General features: G+C 56.5%; 2 protein-coding genes and 1 long non-coding RNA gene across 3 annotated transcripts in view; 2 read left to right on the top strand and 1 right to left on the bottom strand.

Annotated features, from left to right (window-relative positions):
• The first annotated feature begins 3,304 nt into the window (after window positions 1–3,304).
• On the top strand, window positions 3,305–10,852 carry CLDN7 (claudin 7). The gene is given in 10 exon segments (XM_038386292.2): window positions 3,305–3,448; window positions 3,450–3,482; window positions 3,484–3,606; window positions 3,608–3,653; window positions 8,792–8,811; window positions 8,813–8,932; window positions 8,934–8,958; window positions 9,199–9,283; window positions 9,931–9,988; window positions 9,990–10,852. Coding segments are annotated over 10 exon segments (651 nt in total). The 5' UTR covers window positions 3,305–3,427; the 3' UTR covers window positions 10,110–10,852.
• Window positions 10,853–11,975: 1,123 nt separating this feature from the next.
• DLG4 (discs large MAGUK scaffold protein 4) overlaps window positions 11,976–23,520 on the bottom strand; it is a 41,505-nt gene continuing 29,960 nt past the window's right edge. The window contains exons 12-13 of the mRNA XM_043503613.1: window positions 12,749–12,800; window positions 11,976–12,024 (exon numbers count right to left, since the gene is read on the bottom strand). Coding sequence (XP_043359548.1) covers window positions 11,976–12,024; window positions 12,749–12,800 — 101 coding nt within the window. The remainder of the gene's footprint in view (window positions 12,025–12,748; window positions 12,801–23,520) is intronic.
• Window positions 19,388–23,062, top strand: LOC122457712. The gene is made up of 3 exons (XR_006277384.1): window positions 19,388–19,625; window positions 19,966–20,084; window positions 22,956–23,062. It is a non-coding gene; the product is annotated as an uncharacterized LOC122457712 (long non-coding RNA).

The following is a 23,520-nucleotide window of genomic DNA, read 5'->3' as shown; positions in this document are numbered from 1 at the left end:
ACACACACAGGTGTATCCCAATCCACAGCATCTATCTATGTATCCCCCCATCATCCACCCCGATCCACCCCATCTATCTATGTATCTATCTATCTATCTATCTATCTATCTCCACCCCCTTTATTTATCCCCACCCCCCATCTATCTATCCATCCCCATCCACCCCCATCTGTCTATCCTCCCCCCATCTCCCCCATCCACCCCCTCTATCTATCTATCCCAGACCCCTCCTCTCTCTCTCTCTCTCTCTCTCTCTCTCTCTCTCTCGCTAGGACAGACACTGTGGGGAGTTGATATGTGTTATTGCCCCAGTGGTGGTTGAGGGTCCGGCATGGGGCATCAAAGGGTCCGGCCTGGGGCAGGGAGCAGCCTGACATGTGGAGGTGAAGGGCCTGATATGGGGTGGGGAAGGGCTCTGGTGTATGCAGGGGAAGGGCTGGGGGTGGGGAGGGGCCTGGCCTGTGGGGGGAAAGGGGCCCGGTGTAGGGTGAGGAAGGCTTTGGTGTGGGATGGGGAAGGATCTGGCGAGTGGCGGGGAAGGGCCCAGTGTGGAGCGGGGCCAGGCATGGGGCAGTGAAGGCCTGGTGTGTGGGGTGAGGAAGGGCCTAGCATGTGGGTGGGGAAGGGGCCCAGCATGGGCTGGGGAAGGGCCAGGCGGGTGGGGGAAGGGCTGGGTGTGGAGCGAGGAGGGCCTGGCATGGGGCGGTGAGGGCGGGGCATGGGGCGGTGAAGGCCTGGCGTGTGGGGCGGGGAAGGGCCTAGCGTGCGGAGCGGGGAAGGGCCCGGCATGGGGTGGGGAAGGGCCTCGCGTGTGTGGGGGAAGGGCAGGGTGTGGGGCGGGGAGGGCCTGGCAGTGGCTCCTAGGCAGGGGGAGGCCCCAGGGGTCTGAGCTCCAGACAAGGTGGGGCAGGTGTTTCAGCGTGGGGGGCTAAGAGAGGAGGAGCGGGTGCGGGCGGCAGGAGGGGATGTCACAGGCTGTGGCAATGAACCGTGTACACACCCAGGTCGACACCTGCACACAGAGACAGACACACACTGGGCAACACCTGCACCCACACACACACCCCCCCCCCCACACACAGAAGCACACGCATATGTACACAGAAGCACACACATGCACAGAGGTCAACACCCGCACAGAAACACACACACACACACACACACACACACACACATGCACAGAGGTCAACACCCGCACAGAAGCGCGCACACACACACACTCTTGTACAAGGTGACACACTCAAACATGCAGATCCACAGACCCCCCCTTTCAGAACACACACACACACACACACTGACCCCTCCCCCTGGGAGCCTCCTGTGGGATGTGGGGCAGAGGGGAGGGCGGTGGGGGAAGAAAATGGGTGAGAATGTGGGGCAGAGGGGGTATTCCATGGTGCTGAATGTGGGGCAGAGCAGGGATCCCATGGGGGCAGGATGTGGGGTGGGGGGATCCTGTGGGGGCAAGGTGTGGGGCAGAAGGGAGGTCTCTGGGGTGGATTCCCTGGGGCAGGATGTGGGGCAGGGACCCAGAGCTCATGACACGGGGAACCAGCGAGTGAAGTTTCTGTTTCACTTGCGATGGTGAGTCACAGCAGTGACACCTGCCCTCCCCCCTTTACCCCCCACCTGCCCTCCCCACCTACCCCCCACCTGCCCTCCCCAATCCTGCCCTCCCCCGGCCTTCCCCCGCCCTCTCCCTGCCCCCCCACTTAAACCCCTGACCTTCCCCCACTCCACTCCTGCCCTCCCCTGCCTTCCCCCCACTCACCGCCTGCCCCCCACTCCAGCCCTCCCCCCGCTCACCCCTTCCTCCCCACTCCTCCCTGCCCTCCCGCACCCCACTTCTGCCCTCCCCCTGCCTTCCCCTCACTCACCCCCTGTCCCCCCATTTAACCCTTACCTCCCGCCATCCCAGCCCTCCCCCCACTCACCCCTTGTCCCCCCACTCACCTTGCCCTTCCCCCCACCCCTGGCCCTCCCCCCCACAGTTCCCTGCCCTCCCCCCATTCTGCTCCTGCCTTCCCCCCCACTTAACCCTAGCCCTCCCCCCACCTTCTCCCCACTCACCTCTGCCCTCATCCCTTCCCCCTGGCCTTCTCCCACTCACCCCTTCCCCCCCCACTCACCCCTGCCCTCTCCCCACCCCCTGGCCTTCCCCCCGCCACAGTTCCCTGCCCTCCCCTGCACTGTTCCCTGGCCTTCCCCCCTACTCACTCCTACCCTCACCCCTGCCCCCCCACTCACCCCTGCCCTTCCCCCACTCACCCCTTCCCTTTCCCCTCATCCCCTGCCCTCCCCAGCTCCCTTCCCTTCCCCCCATTCACCCCTTCCCCCTGCCCCCGCCCTCTTTTTGCCCTCCCCCTCACCCCCACTAACCCCTGCGCTTCCCCCTCACCCCTTCACCCCCTGCCGTTCCCCCCTTTCAACCACTCTCCCCTTCCCCCCACTCCACCCTACCCTGCCCTGCCCTTCCCTTCCCCCCAAACCCACCCACACCATGTGGCATGGGCAGAGAACAGCCCCCCAATCCATTCAGGCATCTGCTGCTCCCATCCCCAGCCATATCCCCGCTGCACCATTATGGGGCGCAGACTGATGGGAACTCGGGGATCAACTCCCTTCCCACATCTTATTCCCAACGTGCAAACAGCCAGACCTGCACGGACCCCCCCCCCGCTCCCATGATGCCAGGCACTGCCCATATACACACTGAGACACCCCCCCTAGCCAATCTTCCCATTGTACAGTTGGGGAAACTGAGTCACGGTGGGTGGCTGGGGTGTGGGGGGAATGGGAAGTGGGGAAGGCATTGAGGAGGGAAATTTGCTCAGCTCTCGGGGGGGAGGGCAGTGGGGATGGGTGAGAGGAGGGGGGTTTCAGCTCAGACAGGCGGAGGGGGGGGCAGCGGGGTTGACCGCCCCTCCCCCCAGCCGGAACCTGCCCTGCCCTGGTTTTACCGCCCGTAATGACTCTCCTTCCGTCCCCATGGCCCCGGGGTGATGTCATGAAACTTCCCCTCCCCCCGCACCTTAGGCTTGTCCCCTCCCCCCCAGGCCTGTCCCCTCCCCTTCCCCGCCCAGGGCATAAAAACAGGTGAGCAATTTACCTGGCAGGTAGCGGCCGAGGATTGTAGCTGTCTGGACGTCGCGCGCTTTCTCCAGGGACCGCCCCCCTCCCCCTTCTTTTGTTTGGGTCGCCTGCCCCTCTCCGGATCCACCCGTGTTTTGTTTGGGGGGGTCGCGCTCCCCGGATCCACGCGCGTTTTTGCTTTGACCCCCCCCCACATCTGCCGCGCTTTTTTTGAGGGGGGGGTGCTTTGTTTGGGTCTCGCGCCCCCCTCCCCCGGATCCACGCGTGGGTGCTTGGTTGTTGTTTTTTTTTCCCCCACCCCCCCCCGATTTTCCTCTCTCCTGGGTGGCTCGCCATGGCCAACTCCGGGCTGCAAGCTGCTGGGCTTCGCGCTGGCCTTGCTGGGCTGGGGTGGCCCTGATCGTGGCCACCATCCTGCCTCAGTGGCGCATGTCCTCCTACGCCGGGGACAGCATCATCACGGCCGTGGCGGTCTACCCGGGGCTGTGGATGTCCTGCGCCTGGCAGAGCACGGGGGCAGATCCAGTGCAAGGCCTACGACTCTATCCTCAACCTCAGCTGTGAGTCGGGGGGGGGGGAGAAGTGGGGAACCCCGCCTCAATGGGAGGGGAGGACACTCTAGTGACTTCTGAGCCTCCTTTCTGCCCCCCCACTCCCGTTCGTGGGGAGCGGTCCCCCCCTTCCCAGCGCTTTCCTCTCTTCACCCCCCCCCCAACGACAAAGTCAATATTGCCCAACTTTAGCTGATTAAACCCAGCGCGCCTCTATAAGCTGTCGCTGGTTCCCCCCCTCCCCACGCACACCCTTCGCCCCCCCCTCTGCTCTCCCGGCTCTGGGGGACCCCCGCGCGCCCCCCCTCTGCTCTCCCGGCTCTGGGGGACCCCCGCGCGCCCCCCCCTCTGCTCTCCCGGCTCTGGGGGACCCCCGTGTGCCCCCCCGCTCTGGGCCCCTCCACGCACACCCTTTCTTCCCCCCCACCGCAGCACTTCCCCCCCGAGCCGCCCGCTCCAGTCTGGGGCCGCTCTTCCCCGCCCACGGCCCCCCCGTGCTCTCCGGCTCAGGACACCCCCCCTTTCCTTCCTTTCCCCACACGCGCCCCCCCCGTGCTCTCCCGGCTCAGGGACACCCCCCCTTTCCTTCCTTTCCCCACACGCGCCCCCCCCCCGTGCTCCTCCCGGCTGGGGGACCCCCCGCACACTCTTTCTGTCCCCCCCATCCAGTTCGGGGACCCTCCCTTCCCTGCCCCAGGCGCGCCACTTCTGTTCCCCACTCCTCCACCCGCCCCGGCGCTCTCCTTTTGATCCGCCTCCAGCCTGTACAATTCCCCCCCCCCCGCAGCAAACCCCCAGGTATTTCCCTGGCGGGTTGGGGTTAAATTCACCCCAATATCCCCCACCCCGTGAGATGTTAAAGCCCCATTAAATTGGGGGTGGACGGAGAACCCCCCCATCCAGTGGGATTGCAAAGCCCCGTCAAATGGGGGGGGGTGTTTAGAGCTCTTTTTAAAGACCCCTCCCCCTTCCATTGATGAGGTGATGAATTAAAGGGGACCCCCCCAGCCCTCCTGGGTTTGTAGATCCCCCCCCCCCCGCACCCTTCTCTCTTCCTTTCCTTCTACTGGTTCATTCCCGTCCTTTTCTTTCTTTGTCTTCCTTCCTCCCCCCGCCCCCCCCCTCCAGAACCGGTTGGGTCACCCCTGGGCCTCGCCCTGCTACTGAGACCCAGGACAAAGGGCGGACATGAATGGCCCCCCCACACACACACATTCACACAGGTGACTCTGCCTGCACCTGTAGGCTGGCGGGGGGGCTCTTCCGCGGCTTGAATTTCCGGGGATCAAAGTCCCACCCCACAGGGGAAACAGTCCCCTAGAGAGTGCGGGGAGGGGCTGATCTGGGGTCCGGGAGGTCTGGGGGGGGCAGTCTTCCTCTTACACATTTACCTTTCTTCCTCCCCTTCCCCCGCTCCCGCAACTTGAAAAGAAACAGAAAACCGCCCCCCCCCAAAAAAGCAGCAACAAGGAGTTTTTCAGACTCGCAGGAGAGCACAGATCATGGCTGCAGGGCGAACAACACAAAAAGGAAGTGAGGGCCAGTGGTGGGGGCTGGGAGCCAGGACTCCTGGGTTCTCTCCATGGCTCGGGGAGTGGGGGCTGGTGGGTTAGAGCAGGCGGAGGGCTGGGAGCCAGGACTCCTGGGTTCTCTCCCTGGTTCTGGGAGGGGAGTGGGGTCTAGCGCTTAGAGCAGGGAGGGCTGGGAGCCAGGACTCCTGGGTTCTCTCCCTGGCTCTGGGAGGGGAGTGGGGGCTGGTGGTTAGAGCAGGGGGGGCTGGGAGCCAGGACTCCTGGGTTCTATCGCTCCGGGCAGGGAGTTTATAAACAGTTCGGGGGAACAATCCAGCCGCTTTAATCTTATCGGGCTGCGTTATTTGGGAAAATAAACTCCCTTCATCCAACCCACGATAGGAGACCTAATCGCAACCACAGGGGTCACAGAGGCCGTGGCCCTGCGGGATGGCAGCCCAGGGCTCCCTACCAGGCTTGGTCTGCCCTTCATCCTCAGGGGCTGCTCCCCCTTCTCCTTGGGGCACCTTGTTCAATGTCTGAGTGCAGAATAGGACCCGAAAGTGGGAGCCAGGACTCCTGGGTTCTCTCCCTGACTCTGGGAGGGGAGTGGGGGCTGGTGGGTCAGAGCACGGGGGGCTGGGAGGCAGGACTCCTGGGTTCTCTCCATGGCTCGGGGAGAGGGGGCTGGTGGTTAGAGCAGAGGGGGCTGGGAGCCAGGACTCCTGGGTTCTCTCCCCAGCTCTGGGAGGGGAGCAGGGGCTGGTGGTTAGAGCCTGTGGGTGCACTGAGGGGAAAGGTTATCTAATGCTGTGTGAATACCCCTATGGGATTAGGGGGGGCAGGGCTGTGTCTTGGGGGCAGAGGATGGTGATATGGAGGGGGGGGGCTGACATGGGAACTTAGCGGCCTCAGTTAGGGCAGTAATGGCTGGAAGGTAAAACACCACACCCAGGTTATTTCAATCTGCTCCTGGACTGGAGGAACTGGATGGGCCTTGGAGGGCCTGAGGGTGTTTGTTGAAACTCAGTGTCACTCCTCTCCCGAGCCCGGGAGAGAACCCAGGAGTCCTGGCTCCCAGCCCCTCCTGCTCTAACCACCAGCCCCCACTCCCCTCCCAGAGCCCGGGAGAGAACCCAGGAGTCCTGGCTCCCAGCCCCCACTCCCCTCCCAGGGAGTTTTCTGTCTCTGTGGCAGTTTCAGTGAAACTCCCTGGCTCTGGTGGTTCCACCTGTCTGGGGCGAGTGGGAGAGCACTGAGGGTGGGGCTGGCCGGGGGACAGGGAACTGAGAGCAAACTGGTTGAGTCACCCTTGGGTGGGGGGGCGGGGAGGGAGAAAACTCAGGGGCTGGCGGGAAGCAGGAGCTGAGGTGTTTGTTTTTAATTTATGCAGCATGGGGGCAAAGTCTCCTGCTCGGCCTCCCCCCCCGCTCCCAGGTGACCGGGACACATGGCAAATGGAGAATTCACCTTGCAGGTGCAGAACAGTTGGCGATGGTCCTGTCCCCCGCCCCCCTTGATTGTAATTGCAGAAACTGAGGCAGTGAGAGGGAGGGACAGAGCCGGGGAGAGAACCCAGGAGTCCTGGCTCCCAGCCCCGCCCTGCTCTCACCCACCAGCCCCCACTCCCCTCCCAGAGCCCAGGAGAGAACCCAGGAGTCCGGGCTCACAGCCTGCCCCTGCTCTAACCCCACCAGCCCCACTCCCCTTCCAGAGCTGGGGAAAGAACCCAGAGTCCTGGCTCCCTGCCCCCACCCTGCTTTGATCCTAGATTTCCCTTCCCGAGGCAAATTTGAAGGAGATGCGCTTTTACCAAACTTGTAATTACCTAAAGCATCTATAGCTTTAGGCTAGTACAGTGACAGATGGTGATAAAGTACTCTAGATTTATATGGAGAGTGGGGTGTAGCAGTTAGAGCAGGGGGGCAGGGAGCCAGGACTCCTGGGTTCTCTCACTGACTCTGGGAGGGGAGTGGGGGCTGATGGTTAGAGCAGGGGGGGCTGGGAGCCAGGACTCCTTGGTTCTCTCCCTGGCTCTGGGAGAGCAGTGGGGGCTGATGGTTAGAGCAGGGGGGGCAGGGAACCAGGACTCCTGGGTTCTCTCCCTGGCTCTGGGAGGGGAGTGGGGGCTGGTGGGTTAGAGCAGGGGGGGCTGGGAGTCAAGACTGTTAAAGGGTAGACCAGTGGTCCATCTAGCCCAGTGTCCTGTCTTCTGACAGTGGTTCAGCGGGATTAGCAATCAGCATCTACTCTCAGCGTCTGGCTCTCGGAGGTTTAGGGACTCCCAGAGCATGGGGTTGCACCCCTGGTCGTCTTAGCTCACAGCCCTTGACCGACCTGTCCTCCAGGAACTTCTCAAACTCTTGGTGAACGCCAGTTGTACTTTTAGCCTTCGCCACGTCCCCTAGCGAGGAGTTTCACAGGTCAACGGCGCGTTGCATGAAGCAACACTTTATTTTGGTCGAAAATAGCTGCATATTCATTTCATTTGCTGACCCCTCGTCCTTGTGCGAGAAGGAGGAAATACCATTTCCTTATTGACTTTCTCCACCCCGTCACAATTTTATAGACCTGTGTCCTATCCCACCCCCCCGCTTCGCCGTCTCTTTCCCAAGCTGAAAAGTCCCGGTCTTATTCATCTCTCCTCGTCCGGCAGCCCTTCCAGATCCCGAATCATTTTTTTGTTGCCCTTTTCTGCACCTCTTCCAATCCCGACTGATCTTTTCTTGAGACGGGGCGGCTGTATCCAAGCTGTGGGCGTCCATGGGTTTAGCTGGTGGCAACGTGGCTTTTCCCGTCTACTTATCTACCCCTTGCATGACGGTTCCAAAAAACGTTTTGAGGGCGCTGTCCATTGAGCGGCTGTTCCCAGAGAACTATCCACACTGACTCCAAGATCCCTCGCTAGAGCCGGATCGGCTACCGGAGACCCCCATGGTTTATGGGATATTGGGATTATGTGGCCCTGTGCGTTGCTTTGCCCGGAGCGGCATTGGATTTTCTCTGCCGTTGGGTTGCCCGGTGGCGGTGAGATCCCTTTGCCCGCTTGTGGGGGCGGAAGTAGCCGGAGTGATTTGTCTCCGCGAACTTTGCCACCCCACGGGGCACCCCGCTGAGAAGGATGTTGGCCAGCACTCGTCCCATTGCAGAGCCCCCGGGGACCCCACTCTGAAAACTGCCATTTCTTCTATCTTTTAAGCTGTTACTGATGCCGGGTTCTCTCCCCGGCTCAGGGAGGAGAGTGGGGGCTGGTGGGTTTGAGCAGGGGGGGCTGGGAGCCAGGACTCCTGGGTTCTCTCCCCGGCTCTGGGAGGAGAGTGGGGGGCTAGTGGTTAGAGCAGGAGGGCTGGGAGCCAGGACTTCTGGGTTCTCTCCCCGGCTCAGGGAGGAGAGTGGGGGGCTAGTGGGTTGAGCGGGGGGGCTGGGAGCCAGGACTCCTGGGTTCTCTCCCCGGCTCAGGGAGGAGAGTGGGGGGCTAGTGGTTAGAGCAGGAGGGCTGGGAGCCAGGACTTCTGGGTTCTCTCCCCGGCTCAGGGAGGAGAGTGGGGGGCTAGTGGGTTGAGCAGGGGGGGCTGGGAGCCAGGACTCCTGGGTTCTACGCAGTTGTCTCACCCAGTTTCTCTCTCCCCACTCCAGCTGCTCTCCAGGCCACGCGGGGCTCTCATGGTGGTCTCCATCGTGATGGGGGTCATCGGCATTGGCGTTGCCTCCATGGGCATGAAATGCACCCGCTGCGGGGGGGACAACAAGGTGCAGAAGGCGCGCATCGCCATGGACCGGGGGGCTCATCTTTGTGGTGGGAGGTGAGTCGAGGAAGGGGCTGGCGTGTGGTTAGCCACGGGTTTCCAGGCCTGGAGTTCGTGGGAGCCCTGGTTCTAGGCCCCCGTGATGGGGCTACTGGTTGAGACCTGGGCAATTCATCTCATGCATGAAATTAGAAGGGAGCTGGCACCCCCTAGAGGGGACAGGCCCCATGTCCCACTTCCTCGTTCAAAATGCCACCTGGCTCCATCTTTCTGAGCCCGTGTTTCTCTCCTCCCCAGGTTTAGCGGCGCTGATCTCCTGTTCGTGGTACGGAAACCAGATCGTGCGAGATTTCTACGACGTCATGGTACCTGTGAACACCAAGTGAGTTGCGGGCTTCTCCCGTTTGTGGCCCGAGGGGGGGTGGCGCTGTGGGGCAGGGAGCCGGGTAGGGGGCTCCGGCGGGCAGGGCTGGCCCCAGGGTGGCACTCTTGGGGGTGCTGTGGGGCAGGGAGAGGGGCAGGGCAGGCGGCTCAGCAAGGGGTGCTCTCCCCTGGCAGGCAGGGCTGCCCTCAGTGGATTGTTTGCCTGGAATTACCCCCAAAATCATGAGCATTGAAGCCCGCCCCTCCCCCTGCTTCCTGGTGTGGACCCCGGTGTCCGGGGAAAGTCTCCAGGGAGGGAATATGGAATTCCCAGGTTCAGTCCCCCTGCAGTTTCCTGGATATTTAGGGATTTTCCTTGGACTCTGGTCCCGGACTCCTCTGTGGTTTCGCTGTGTGACTGTTAAATAGGCGCCCCACCCCACCCCAGAGGTGGGCTGCATCTTGGCGCTGGATGAGGGATCCCCATATAACCAGCCGCTCCGCCCCAGAAGTGGCTGCCTCTTAAGGTTTGCTTACTGGAGGGGCATGAGGTGGGGCTAAGTGGAAAGGGGGTGGGGCTGTACAGAACAGGGTGGGCTATGGGGCAAAGGGGTGGGCCCACATCTGATCAGTCTCCCCCTCTCTCCACCCCACCCCCCTTTCCAGGTATAGATTTGGATCAGCGATCTTTATCGGCTGGGCCGGGTCCGCCCTGGTCTTGCTGGGGGGGGGGTCTCCTCTCCTGTTCCTGCCCTGGGAAATCGGGGTACAGCAAGTCGTACCCCAGGAGCAAAGCCGCTTCTCAGCCCCCCACCAACAGGAATACGTCTAGTGCCCTGATTTGATGCCAACTGTTTCGGCCCGTATCCCTTTCCGCTGTCGATGACCCAGAGCAGCAAAGGGGTTAACTCCCTTGCATTGTGTGTGTGTGGAGGGTTACCCCGACTTAGGAATATTGGGGTGCTCCTGAACCTCCTCACAGTGTTTTTAAAGGTGTTCATGCCCATTGAGATTGGTTTTTACCTTCCCAACATTTTTGGGGGTGCAGTGTACTGGGGAAGGGTTAACTGAATAAGGGGGTACCCCTAAATTCTGTCCAGCATAGCTTATTGGGGGGAGGGGGTGGGGTTTTCATTTCTAGGCGGGGAGGGGTTTTAAGACCACCCCAAAAGAGGATATACCTGTAAAAAGCATTTCTTATGGGGCATGTATATTCTGCCATACGTTGGAGACACTAGCACGGAGATTTTCTTTTTAGCTGGGGTTCACCCCAATATAACTGACCCGATCGGTCTCTGAAGGGGGAGATCCCCACCCCAAAATCTTATGATCTGTTGTTAAAATGCTTTCTCCCCCCCCTTTAAGAATCTCTCCGCATAATTGCTATGGTGGAATTGTATTTTATTTTTATTTTGTTTGCAAGGGGGAGGAGGCCCTGCAGGGAATTTAATGGCGGGGGGGGGGTGGCTTTATTTAAAAGCATTCCTGCTCGTTAGGGGGTTTTTAAACGAATGATCTGTGCGTGGCTGGGATTCGTGTGGTCTTTGTCCTTTTTTGTACAGAAATTAAAACTTGGTGTTTTGGAAAAGCGTCTGTGTGGGATGAAATCTGTCTTGGGGGTGCCCTCTAGGGTGTGGGTAGGTTTCCCCGAAGGGGAGATCAGTGTGTCGCACTACCCCCTGCTGGAAAGGTGCTGTCTGCATCTCGCCGCCGGACAGGTTCCCTGTTTAACCAGCCGCCCTTCCCAGAGGTGGCTGCATCTCAGCACCGGGCCCGTTGCCCCCCTTGTGCCCCCTCATCCTCTCTCTCTAGTTTAGGGGGTTCCCTCATACTTTCCCAGACTCCTCCCTCCTCATCAAGGCTGTCTTCCTCCAGTTACCATGTGCCCCGTTTTCCCCTCCCCAGGCTGGGTTTAGGGCCAGGTGACCGTGGGGGGGGGGCTGGTTTAGGGGCATTGGGGGGGCTGTTTGGATTGTCAACGAATTAATTGTTTTATGAGCCAGGGATAAATCACGCAGGCAGCAAATTGGAGAAATAGCCGGCAAATGCAGTCAAAATAAAGTATTTAACAAGGGGTGGGGCTTTGGGCAAGAGCTGTCCTATTCCTGCCCCCCCCCCCTCGGTCCCCCAATCTCCCCCCGTGCCAGCACTGGGCCGTGCATGTACATTTCATGCCAGTGGGAATTTCTAGGACTGGAACAAAACTGAGCCTGTCTCAGGCTGGGGGGTGGCTAAGCAAGGGGCAGCCGTTTTCAGGGATGACCCCCCCCCCCAGCTTAAAAAACGCTCCCAGGTCTTTCTTCTGACACGCAAGGCTGCAGAGCCGGGCAGCTGAGTTATTTGGTGTTTGGCTATAGATGAAAGAACCGATCACGGGTGGACATGGATGCCTCTTGGCAGATCTGCTTGGCCCCACAAGAATGTGACACCCAAAAAGGAGGGGGGTAGGGAGAGCCTGAAAGAGAGGATCTCCAGGGACCCGGGCGGGGGGGCAATGGTAGGACCCCAGAGAACACAATGAGCTTTTGTGGGGACCCCTGTCAGGCCAGCTGCTTCGTGGGTCCCCACCGTCATGGAGATGCAGCCCCGCTCCCCAACACCCAACCACACTAGGAGGCCACAGGGTGCCAGGTACTGGACAGCCCCTCCACACGAAAAGGACCCCCATGATGCAGACTAGACAGCCCCCCGACTGAGATCAGGTCCCCCCATCACACCCAGTGCTGCACAGACACATGGTCCGACAGTGCCTGCAGGTGTCTGTAGAGACAAGGAGTCCTGGCTCCCAGCCTCCGCTCCCCTCCCAGAGCCGGGGAGAGAACCCAGGAGTCCTGGCTCCCAACCCCCCGCTCTACCCACCAGACCCCGCTCCCTCCTAGAGACAGGGAAAGAACCCAGGAGTCCTGCCTCCCAGCCCCTGCTACTCTAACCCACCAGCCCCCACACCCCTCCCAGAGCGGGGGAGAGAACCCAGGAGTCCTGGCTGCCAGCTCCCCCTGCTCTGACCCACCAGCCCCCACTCCCCTCCCAGAGCCAGGGAGAGAACCCAGGCATCCTGGCTCCCAGCCCCCCTGCTCTAACCCACCAGACCCCCCCCCCTTCGAATTGGGATAGAACCCAGCAGTCCTGGCTCCCAGCCCCCACCCTGTGGGTTTAGCCCATAACTCCCAAGCATTCATCTGTGTCTCCAGCTGCCCTGCATTGCCCCTTACAGCTTCTTGCCTGTGATTGGCCCCGGGTTCAATCCTCCCTCAGGTGTGAATTACCTGAGCCAGGTGGGAATGGCACCAGAGTATAAGAGGATCCGGAGCATAGCTCTCCCCTTGATTGCTTCAGAGAGGCAAGATGGGGGCTGGCCCCTGGCTGCTGCTGGTCTGGGTGATAGTTGAGTTGCCCTGGCTTTTGCCAGGAGTGATGACAGCTCCTGCCCACTCCCTTCCCTGGGTGCCCCCCAGGGCCCTCCTGCCACCACTGAAAGTCCGACCTCGAGCCCCCTGGCTGGAGGTCCCGCCATGTCCCTATGGTGCGGCTGTTCTCTTCGTGGTAGGTCTGGCTCAACGCAGGGCCAGTCCAAAGGTAAGTTTGGCTTCCCTGAGCCCCCACCGGGGTCCTACGGGTCCTGGAGCAAGTTCTTAAGAACTTCCAGGCTCTCCTGGTGGTGCACCAGCATAATCTTCTGGCCCTCTAACTCTCGTGGTCCCTGTTGAAGAACATAAGAACAGCCATAATGGGTCAGACCATCTCGCCCAGTGTCCTGTCTGCCAACGGTGGCCAATGCCAGGTGCCCCAGAGGGAATGAACAGAACAGGGAATCACCAAATGATCCATCCCCTGGGCCCCATTCCCAGCTTCTGGCAAACAGAGGCTAGGGACACCATCCCTGCCCATCCTGGTTAATAGCCATTGATGGACCTATCCTCCGTGAACTTATCTAATTCTTTATTGACCCCTGTTCTAGTCTTGGCCTTCACAACATCCTCTAGCAAGGAGTTCCCTTGGTTGATGGTGCATGGGATGAATAAATACTGCCTCTTGTTTGTTTTCAACCTGCTGCCTATTCATTTCATTGAGTGCCTCCTAGCTCTTGTGTTATGAGAAGGAGTGAACAACGTTTCCTTGTTGACTTTCTCCATCCCGGTCAAGATTTTATAGACCTCAGTCATATCCCCCTTTAGCCGTCTTTTTTTTCCAAGCTGACAAAGATCTCAGAAGCTTCTGGTCACCAAGCCATGTCCCATGTTGGTGAAGCTTTGTAAGCTTTTGGTGTGTCCTTGATTTATCAATTCTGCTGACTTCTTCACACGCCCCACCCCCCCATGATCCTGGCCTGATAGTCAGGTCACTGAGCTATTTCCCCACAGCGCTGGCAGGAACCTGGGCATTTCCAAGGGGCATTCTGATTATTTTTTCCCCTCTTCATTTGCTTGAGAGCAGAACATGGAAACTTTGGCATTTCCTCCTTAAATGAAAATCGATTGAGCTTTGAATCGCCTTGTTTGAACTTTGCTTTATTTCAGCTCTTCTATTTGGGTTGGCAGAATGTGATTTTAGGTTTTGATGGTTTTAACATTGAATCGTAGGACTGGAAGGGACCTCGAGGGGTCATCTAGTCCAGCCCCCGCCCTCATGGCAGGACTGAGTATTATCTAGACCAAGGGTGGGCAAACTTTTTGGCCCGAAGGCCACATCTGGGAATAGAAATTGTATGGCAGGCCGTGAATGCTCACACAATTGGGGTTGGGGTGTGGGCTCTGGGGATGAGGGGTTTGGGTGCAGGAGGGGTGCTCTGGACTGGGATAGAGGGGTTCAGAGGGCAGGAGGGGGATCAGGGCTGGGGCAGGGGGTTGGGGTATGGGGGAAGGCTCGGGGTGCAGGCTCCAGATGGCACTTATCTCAAGCAGCTTCCAGAAGCAGCAGCCATGTCCCTTCTCCGGCTCCTACGCGGAGCCGCGGCCAGGTGGCTCTGCGCACTGCCCCATCCGCAGGTGCTGCCCCACAGCTCCCATTGGCTGCAGTTCCCAGCCAATGGGAGCCACGGGGGCGGTGCTTGGGTTGGGGGCCACATGCAGAGCGGAGCCTCCTGGCTTTCCCTACTCATAGGAGCCAGAGGAGGGCCATGCCGCTGATTCCAGGAGCCACATGGAGCAGCACCCGACCCTGCTCCCTGGCCGGAGCCCCAGAGCGGGGCAAGCCCCAGATCCTGCTCCCCAGCGGGAGCTTGAGGGAAGAATTGAAAGGGCTGATGGGCCAGCTCCATCCCTGAAAGGGGTTTGTCTAACCTGCTCTTAAAAATCTCCAATGATGGAGATCCCACAACCTCCCTGGGCAATTTAGTCCAGTGCTTAATCACCCTGACAGTCAGGAAGTTTTTCCTAATGTCCAACCTAAATCGCCCTGGTTGCAATTTAAGCCCATTGCTTCTCGTCCTATCCTCAGACGTTAAGGAGAACAATGACCTCCCTCCTCCTTGTAACAACCTTTTACGGACTTGAAACATAATCCGGCTTTGAAACTACTTCGCAGATGCAAATGCTGCTTTTAACCATCTTCGCTTACACAGAACAAGCACAGAAAAAGCTTCCTTACCTTGTCAAGTCTTTTTTAAAAATACTTTCCCTTTATTTTTTTAGTAGTTTACGGTTCACACAGCACTGTACTGTATTTGCTATTTTTTTTTTTTTGGTTGCTACTGCTGCCTGATTGCCTACTTCCCGTTCCAGACAAGGTGCGCGGCTGATCGATCTGTTCATAACTCTGTTGTTCGTAACTTCTGTACTTTGTCTACTGGCAAATTTCGACTGTCATGGATGGAAATCTTTTTTCATTGCCGTGGGTGTGTACGGCGGAATTGGCGTTTATTGTTTACTGATGAAATCTACAGCTGACGTATATAAATATTCAAATTAATTTGACTGTCTAAAGACTGGAGATCCTATTTAGTAGACTATTAAAGTGAGTCTAAATGATTCATTGCCACTGTTTGTTTTCCCATGAAATGTTTTGAGTCTGACAAAGCGGCATTATTGGATGGTTCTACCCCCGTGTTGCTGCCCTGCCTCCCACTTTGGTGTAGCTGGGGGCCCCCTTCTCTCCCAGAGAGGTATTGGTGGGAGAAGTGGGATCCTAGCATTTTCTGGGTGTCTGCACTGGCATGGCAGGGCAGGTGTCATGGGGTTTTTTGTTTTTTGTGTTTTGTTTTCCCCACTCCAAAGCAGTGGGTCAGGAAGTTAACACCCCACAGAGACTCGTGGGGTAGGTCTTTCCATCCTTTCCCACGTGCCATCTGAACACTTGGTTCAGGCTCTATGCAGACTCAGGCAGGGTTGCTGAATCCGTTGCACACAGGGCAGCTCCTTCCTCACATTTCCCCCCAGCCCCGCATGACCTAGACGCATGCCTAACGTTTCTTTTAAATGCTGTCTGAGATGGGGTTACCCTCATGTACCTCCATGAGCTGGGGACCTTAACCCAGCCCAGGCTAAATAGCCAATCTCAGTAGCTTCTTGGAGAGCTGGGGCAGGGAACAACGCTGGATTAATTCCAATGCCCGATTCCTTCCAGGGGACGCCGGACTCCTTGGTGTATAGCACCACCCTCTCTTACAGCCACCTACCTGCCATCAGAACCAGCCCAGGTGTGGTCCGTATTGAGTGTTGCTACCCCAGGTGAGTCTATAAAGGGGATCCCCATCCTAGAACTTGTTCTCCCATCGGGGGATCCCTGCATGACGTGACAGCAGCCAATTGGTGGCAGACTGTGATGGTGGGAGGGACCTACAGGCCAGCTTCCCATTGGAGGACAAATCAGTGAACCTCAAAGGTATTTTAGATGCCTAACGTCCATTGATTTCAATAGATGTTTTGGTGTCCTCTGATAAAGTTTGCGGGTGACGCGGCGCAAATGGGGGGAAGCGGTAAATAATGGCATAGGATGGGACACCGCTCGGATAGCTTTTTTGCTAGGGCTAAATGTACATGTAGACATCTAGGATCCAAGAAGGCCCTTTCTCTCTCAGAGAGGTATTGATGGCAGAAGTGGGATCCCAGCATTTTCTGGGTGTCTGTGCTGGCGTGGCAGGGCAGGCCAAGCTTACCGCCTGGGGGAGCGCTATCCTGGGAAGCTGGGGCTCTGAAAAATATTTGTGCGTCATAGTGGGAGATCAGATAAACGTGAGGGTGTTGATCTGAGAAAGGGAATGGCTGGGGTCAAACGATGCTGGGGATGGATCAACAGAGGGGCCTGGAGAAGGCACTGAGCAGTTATTTGACCTCTGGGTTCAGTCCTGGTGCGACCGCTGCTGGGGTCCACAACTCAAGGAAGATGGTGATAAACTGGAGAGGGGCCAGAGAAGAGTCATGAGACGGATTAGAAAACTTGACAGCGAGAGACTCGAGGAGTTCCACTGACTTACCGTCACAAAGAGCCAGTCTCGGGGGGGACTTGATCATGTCTCTAAGTACCAACATGGGCATGGGCGGTGGGTATACTAGGCAGGGGAAGGCTGGCCTCCCCAAACAGCCTGGTGTGGCCCCGCTCACGCTCCACCCCCTGCCCCAATCCTGCCTCCTGTTCCCTTCTGTGGCCGAGAGGCTCGGGCGGGCAGGCAGGCAGGCTGGGGGCCGCAGTGTGAACAAGACCCCTTGGGCTGGGGCCACGCCATGCCACCCATCCTCCCGGCGCTGGGACCACGCTGCCCGCCCAGCGCTCCGGCCACGCCAATGGCTGGAAGCGAGACTAACAAGGTGCAAAATTTCAACCATGAGCGTAATTAACCAGTGAGCTGATTTACCCAGGGTTGGGGTGGATTCTCCATCCCTGACCCTTTTTCAGTCAAGACGGGATGCTTTTCTAAAAGGAATTATTTCGGGGCGTTCTCTGGCTGGGGGTCAGACTAAAGCAGTGGCACTCAGCCTTCCCAGACGACTGTACCCCTCGAGAGCCACTGGATCAGATGGTCAGAATAAGGGAGAGCCAGAACAGGGGAGCATGGGCCCCATCACATTCAAAAGTGGGAGGGCTTAAGCCCCATCACTTTTTACGGGCCATAACGGCGAGTGATGAGAAGTGGGGGAAGGGGCGGGGCCACAGTTCAGTCGCCAGTGGGGGGGGCCCCCAACTTTTAGGGAGCTTACACTGTTTCTGAGTCCCTTCTGGACTGGGAATCTCTGACTCTAAAAATACTCTGGTCTTGTCCTTCCTTCTCCGTATCGCAAGGAGGGTAGGGAGGGGATTTAACCGGCATCAGTGTGCCGGATACTAGAACGTTGTGTCCTCCTCTGGTGCCCCAAGGAACTCTATTTAGATCACTTCTTGTATGCAAGCGAGTGTTCAGTCTAGGGAGAAATGCAACGTTGTGGCTTCTGGCGGCTCATCCTTCGCAGCGGGCACAAAAGGCCTCCCGAAGCTCATGGCAAAAGCCCCGAACAAGAACCAGGGAGGTCGCGAAACCCAGATGCATTCAAGTTCTAAAGCCACCTCCTTCCGCCCCGCTCCCAAGGGAAGCAGTGGGTTTTGTAGTCCATGATGGCTTCAGATCAAGTCCTGGATGCCCTTCATAGAAAACACCTTCGTTCAACATCCTTTTGTTTTCGGCTCAATATGGGGGTGAGATTTTAACCACCTGTGATATACAAGAGGGCAGGAGAAATACTTCCTTTTGTTTTGTTTTAAACCTGCTGCCTGTTAATTTTCTTGCCTGACCCCTTGTTCTTGTGTGATGTGAAGTGGTAAATAATGCCTCCTTATTCCCGTTCTCCACGCCATTCATGATTTTATAGACCTCTCTCCTATCCTCCCTCAGGCGTCTCTTTCCCCATCTGAACAGTCCCGGTCTTTTTAATCTCTCCTAATTTAGACCCCATGTTGTTAGCAAATGCATAGGTGTGATTATGTCTTCCAGCATGCATTGCTTTGCATTTATCAACATTGAATTTCCTCTGTCATTTTGTTGCCCAGTCACCCAGTTTTGTGAGATCCCTTTGTGGCTCATCACAGTCTGCTTCGGATGTAACTATCTTGAGTCGTTTTGTGTCGTCTGAAATCCACAAAAACTTGTCAGTGTAGGCTGGGCACATGGGACTGCAACAGAAGTGGATTCAAACGGCGTGGCGTGCAGAAGTCTTGGCTCAAACGCTGGGACAACTCTGCCCTAAGAACTGATTGTAATTACAGAGATCAAGGCAGAAACCAAATGCTCTTGCTGTCTTCAACAGCTTTCCCCCCACAAACAGTGTGTGTGTGTTGTGCACACACACAAAAGCAACACTGTTGTATTTCTCCCGAGACGGAACACTTGCTCGCACGCTGGGAAAAAGAACATGCCAGGCTTTAAACGGAGATCTCGTGTCTCCCTTTCTGTGAGAGCTCCGGATGCCCTTTGGTCAATTGGAACCTGAAATCCAGGTCCAGAGAACAGGACCCCTCAGCCTGGTCCATTTTGGGGGGCAGTGAGCCAGACAACCACGTCTGCACCTCACTCCATGTCCCCAGCCAGCCCCAAACTGACTCCCTCTCCAGCCTCTCCTCTTCTGGGCTTTGTCCCTTTCCCAGGCCAGGAGGGCACCTGATTCCTTTGTTCTCCAACCCTTTAGCTCTCACCTTGCAGGGGGCAGGGTCCAGGCCATCAGTGGCCAGGAAACAGGGTGTCGGCCATTCTCTGTGTCCAGACCCCTGCACACACCTGCCCTGTAGGGCTCTGCAATGATCATACACTCTTATCCCACCCCCTAGATACTTAAGAACTGCCTAGGGGAAACTGAGGCACCCCCACAATATTCAGAGGAAACATTAAGAACAGTCCCGCTTTGTCACAACCCACACTTGAGCTAAAATCTGCCAGTGATGGAGAACTGGCCCCGAAACCCTTGGTAAGTTGTCCGAAGGCTGAATTCGCCTTACTGATTACAAATTTTCACCTTATTTCCTGTCTGAATTTGGCCAGCCGTTGGGTTACGCGTTTGATCTCTGCTTGGCATGGCGTAAACCTCTGTCCAGCTTTGTGTGTTCAGTGCGGGGTGTCCCCTGGGAGGCCAGGAGTGCGGTAATAGCTGTGAAAGGGACACGTGACGTCTCTGGGGAATCTCGGGTTTCTTTCCTGAGCGTTTCAGGCCTGGCAGAGAGGCTGGTGTGGAGCTGACACACAATTTAAGTTCTGGCCGAGCTCGGTCATGAGCCATGGGGGCGGGGGGGGGAGGTCCTCGAACTTGTCTGCAAGGGTGACCGGCCCTAGTGTGAGACATCACCCCACAATCCGATTGGCAGAGTCCCAGAGCAGTTGATTAGGAGCTGGACGAGGAAGCCACCTGCTTGGTTTTTTTCCTGGCATCCTGACCTGGCATCTCCCATGTGGTTCCAGGCCTCCAGTGTGTCCCCTGCCTCTGTCCCCACAAAATCCTGCCTGATTCCCAACTTCTGGTTCTGATATCCAGTGTGTCCCCTGCCTCCGTCCCCCTGGTAGGCCCCCAACTCTTGAATCCTGCCTCGTGGTGGCGGACTCCCGCTCCGACGGCTTGGTTGGGCTGCCCACGACCCAGCCCTGCTGCTCTCCCCTGACGAGGTTGAGGGGTAACGCAGTGGCTTACAGTTCCGGGGACCCTGAGGTGGGGTCGGAGCCAAGCTTATCCCATCCCCAGAGATGGCGTGAGTAGCTGGATGTGATGCCTAGGAGGGGACTGTAGGTCATCTTTCTCTTCTTTCTAGCAGCCCGCCTCCGGTAAAAGTCCCTCAAGGCGTTGGCAAATGCTGTGAGGACAGGAACCGTGGGGCGTTCAGAGATCGATCCGGGAGACTCCAAGGCAAAAGGCATCTTCCTTCACAGCCAGGTAAGTCCCAAAGTCTATGGGTTGAGTGAAACCTCCATAAAATGGGTGCCCCACCCCAGCCTTTGAGATCTTGGAGTCATTGTGGCTAGTTCTCTGAAAACATCCACTCACTGTGCAGCAACCGTCAAAAAAGCGAACAGTATGCTGGGAATCATTAAGAAAGGGAGAGATAAGACCGAAAATATCATATTGCCTCTCTATAAATCCAAGGGACGCCCACACCTTGAATACTGTGAGCAGATGTGGTCGCCCCATCTCAAAAAAGATCTATTGGGATTGGAAAAGAGTCAGAAAAGGGCAACAAAAATGATTTGGGGTCTGGAACAGCTTCCGTATGAGGAGAGATGAATAAGACGGGGACTTTTCAGCTTGGAAAAGAGACGGTGAAGGGGGGATATGATAGAGGGCTATAAAATCATGACAAGTGTGGAGAAAGTAAATAAGGACATGTTATTTACTCCTTCTCCGAACAGAAGAATTAGGGGTTGGCAAATGAAATGAATAGACAGCAGGTTGAAAACAAACAAAAGGAAATATTTTTTCCACACAACACACAGTCAACCTGTGGAACTCTTCACCAGAGGATGTTGTGAAGGTCAAGACTAGAACAGGGCTCAAAAAAGAACTAGAGACGTTAATGGAGGATCGGTCCATCAATGGCTATTAGCTAGGATGGGCAGGGATGATCTCCCTAGCCTCTGTTTGCCAGAAGCTGGGAATGGGTGACAGGATGGATCACTTGATTCCCTGTTCTGTTCATTCCCTGTGGGGCAGCTGGCACTGGCCACTGTCAGAAGACAGGATACTGGGCTGGATGGACCTTTGTTCTGACCTACAGTGGCCGTTCTTGTGTTCTTATTTGGGAAAATATGTAAGGAACAATTACGCTTTCTCAGGGAATCTGATAGTGGAAACAATAGCCACCTCCACCCGAACAACAGCACGTGCAGACAGAGGCGGGGGGTGTTGATCCATGTGAGACACGCCCCATGGAATGAGCAGAAAGCCAAGGAGACAGCAAAACAAGCACTGGCACTGTGACCCTGAGGAAAAAGACCTTGCTAGATTTTTGGGCAGAGTGCTGTCTGGAAAGAGGCTTGGAATTACAAGCCAATAGATTGCCTCTTGCTGTTTTTGATTCCTCTTGCACTCAGTGAAACAGGACTTTGTGCATAAAGAGGATTGGAGGGATAGGATACAGAAGGACCTAGACAAATTGGAGGATTGGGCCAAAAGAAATCTAATGAGGTTCAATAAGGATAAGTGCAGGGTCCTGCACTTAGGATGGAAGAATCCAATGCACCGCTACAGACTAGGGACCGAATGGCTCGGCAGCAGTTCTGCGGAAAAGGACCTAGGGGTGACAGTGGACGAGAAGCTGGATATGAGTCAGCAGTGTGCCCTTGTTGCCAAGAAGGCCAATGGCATTTTGGGATGTATAAGTAGGGGCATAGCGAGCAGATCGAGGGACGTGATCGTTCCCCTCTATTCGACACTGGTGAGGCCTCATCTGGAGTACTGTGTCCAGTTTTGGGCCCCACACTACAGGAAGGATGTGGATAAATTGGAAAGAGTACAACGAAGGGCAACGAAAATGATTAGGGGTCTAGAGCACATGACTTATGAGGAGAGGCTGAGGGAGCTGGGATTGTTTAGTCTGCAGAAGAGAAGAATGAGGGGGGATTTGATAGCTGCTTTCAACTACCTGAAAGGGGGTTTCAAAGAGGATGGCTCTAGACTGTTCTCAATGGTAGCAGATGACAGAACGAGGAGTAATGGTCTCAAGTTGCAATGGGGGAGGTTTAGATTGGATATTAGGAAAAACTTTTCACTAAGAGGGTGGTGAAACACTGGAATGCGTTACCTAGGGAGGTGGTAGAATCTCCTTCCTTAGAGGTTTTTAAGGTCAGGCTTGACAAAGCCCTGGCTGGGATGATTTAACTGGGACTTGGTCCTGCTTTGAGCAGGGGGTTGGACTAGATGACCTTCTGGGGTCCCTTCCAACCCTGATATTCTATGATTCTATGATTGCATCAAAGGTACCTGGACTCCGATAATGTCTCCTCCCCACAGAAATGACCTCTATTTGGTGAATAGCTTGGATCAAAAAGAATAACGGGAGATGGTCAAAGCTGTGTAGGTCAGCCAATTTTTCATAGCCATTTCCATTAGAAGGGGAAATTGATACATGTGCATCAGAATTCCCCCCCCCCCCCCAAAATATACTTGTTTGTCCAAAAATGTCCATCGAGTCCTATTTCCTGGACCCAGCAGGCAGGTTCCTTGTGCCACAGTTTCAAGATAGATTGTGCCTCTGATCCCTCTTCTTGGCCTCTTTAAAGGCACCCATTGAGGCTCACTAACCCATCCCCACTCTCAGGGGGTGGGCAGGACCCCTGTCATTCCAGACCTGCAGTTGCAGCTTGCACCCTGTTAGGTTTCAGGACCTACAACAGAGAAGAGAGATTTAAAAACCTCAATTCCACTTGTTGGAAGGTTTTAAGATAAGGCTACTTCACTGCATCGGCTCCAGAACGATAACACCCAAGAACCCCCAAAACAGAGAGAGAGAAAACAGGCTGCTCTCTAAGGCAGGATTTAGCCCTACCTTACTCTAGGCTGGCTGTCTGCAAACTCAATCTGAAAGTCCCCCATTGCACTGTTCCCTGCAGAGCCCCTGCCTCCAAGCAAGGCCAGGAACCCACCCCCCCTTATTCTTAAAGTGATAGGTTGTCATTTTTCACTCCGTTTTTAAGCCACCACCATCTGCCCTTTGCCTCTTGTTCCAACCTCACTCTGTTCACGTGTCCAGCTGCCTTGGCTTTGGGGTCATTGTCATCCGCTCACTGAGGTGTCCATTGTTTTTTGTAGGGTCTTCTACTCAACTGCGTTGATTCAGATGCATCCCAAAGTTGTAGTCCTTCCCAGCAGGGAGTGAGTTAATTCTTTCTGCCCAGTGGGGAGTGATCCCTAATGGGTAGGTATGACAGATGCAATAATCCTACGCATTATCTTTGGGGACCATACTGTATCCAAGCTACGACTGGTTTATGCAGGGTCATGTCCTACTCCGGGAGGGAGGGTCACCAGTATTTCTCTGGGAAGAAAAGCAGTGGCAGGTGATTACACTGAATAAACCATGCTAGAGAGGTGGTGGCTTCCATACACAGGTCTGAGCTGGGTTTTCCAGGTGCTACAAGACAAGGAAAATCCTTTTGGTATAAAAGGATAAGCTTAAATTGATGCCAGCTTTCTCTCTGATCCACCCACCGGCCAGGACCTTCGGCCTACAGTTTGGAAAGATTTTGGTGCTGTATGGGGGGACCGGTAAGCTTTCAGCATGAGTACGGGAACTCGTACTTTGTCTTCTCCATAAGGCTTTCACCTTAAGAATAAAATGTGCTTGCTGAGAGAGCCGGGGGGGGGGGGGCTGGGC

The sequence above is a fragment of the Dermochelys coriacea genome, chromosome 28 (genome assembly GCF_009764565.3).
Source record: "Dermochelys coriacea isolate rDerCor1 chromosome 28, rDerCor1.pri.v4, whole genome shotgun sequence".
NCBI lineage: Eukaryota > Metazoa > Chordata > Testudines > Dermochelyidae > Dermochelys > Dermochelys coriacea.
This window is presented reverse-complemented; position numbering and strand designations above follow the sequence as displayed.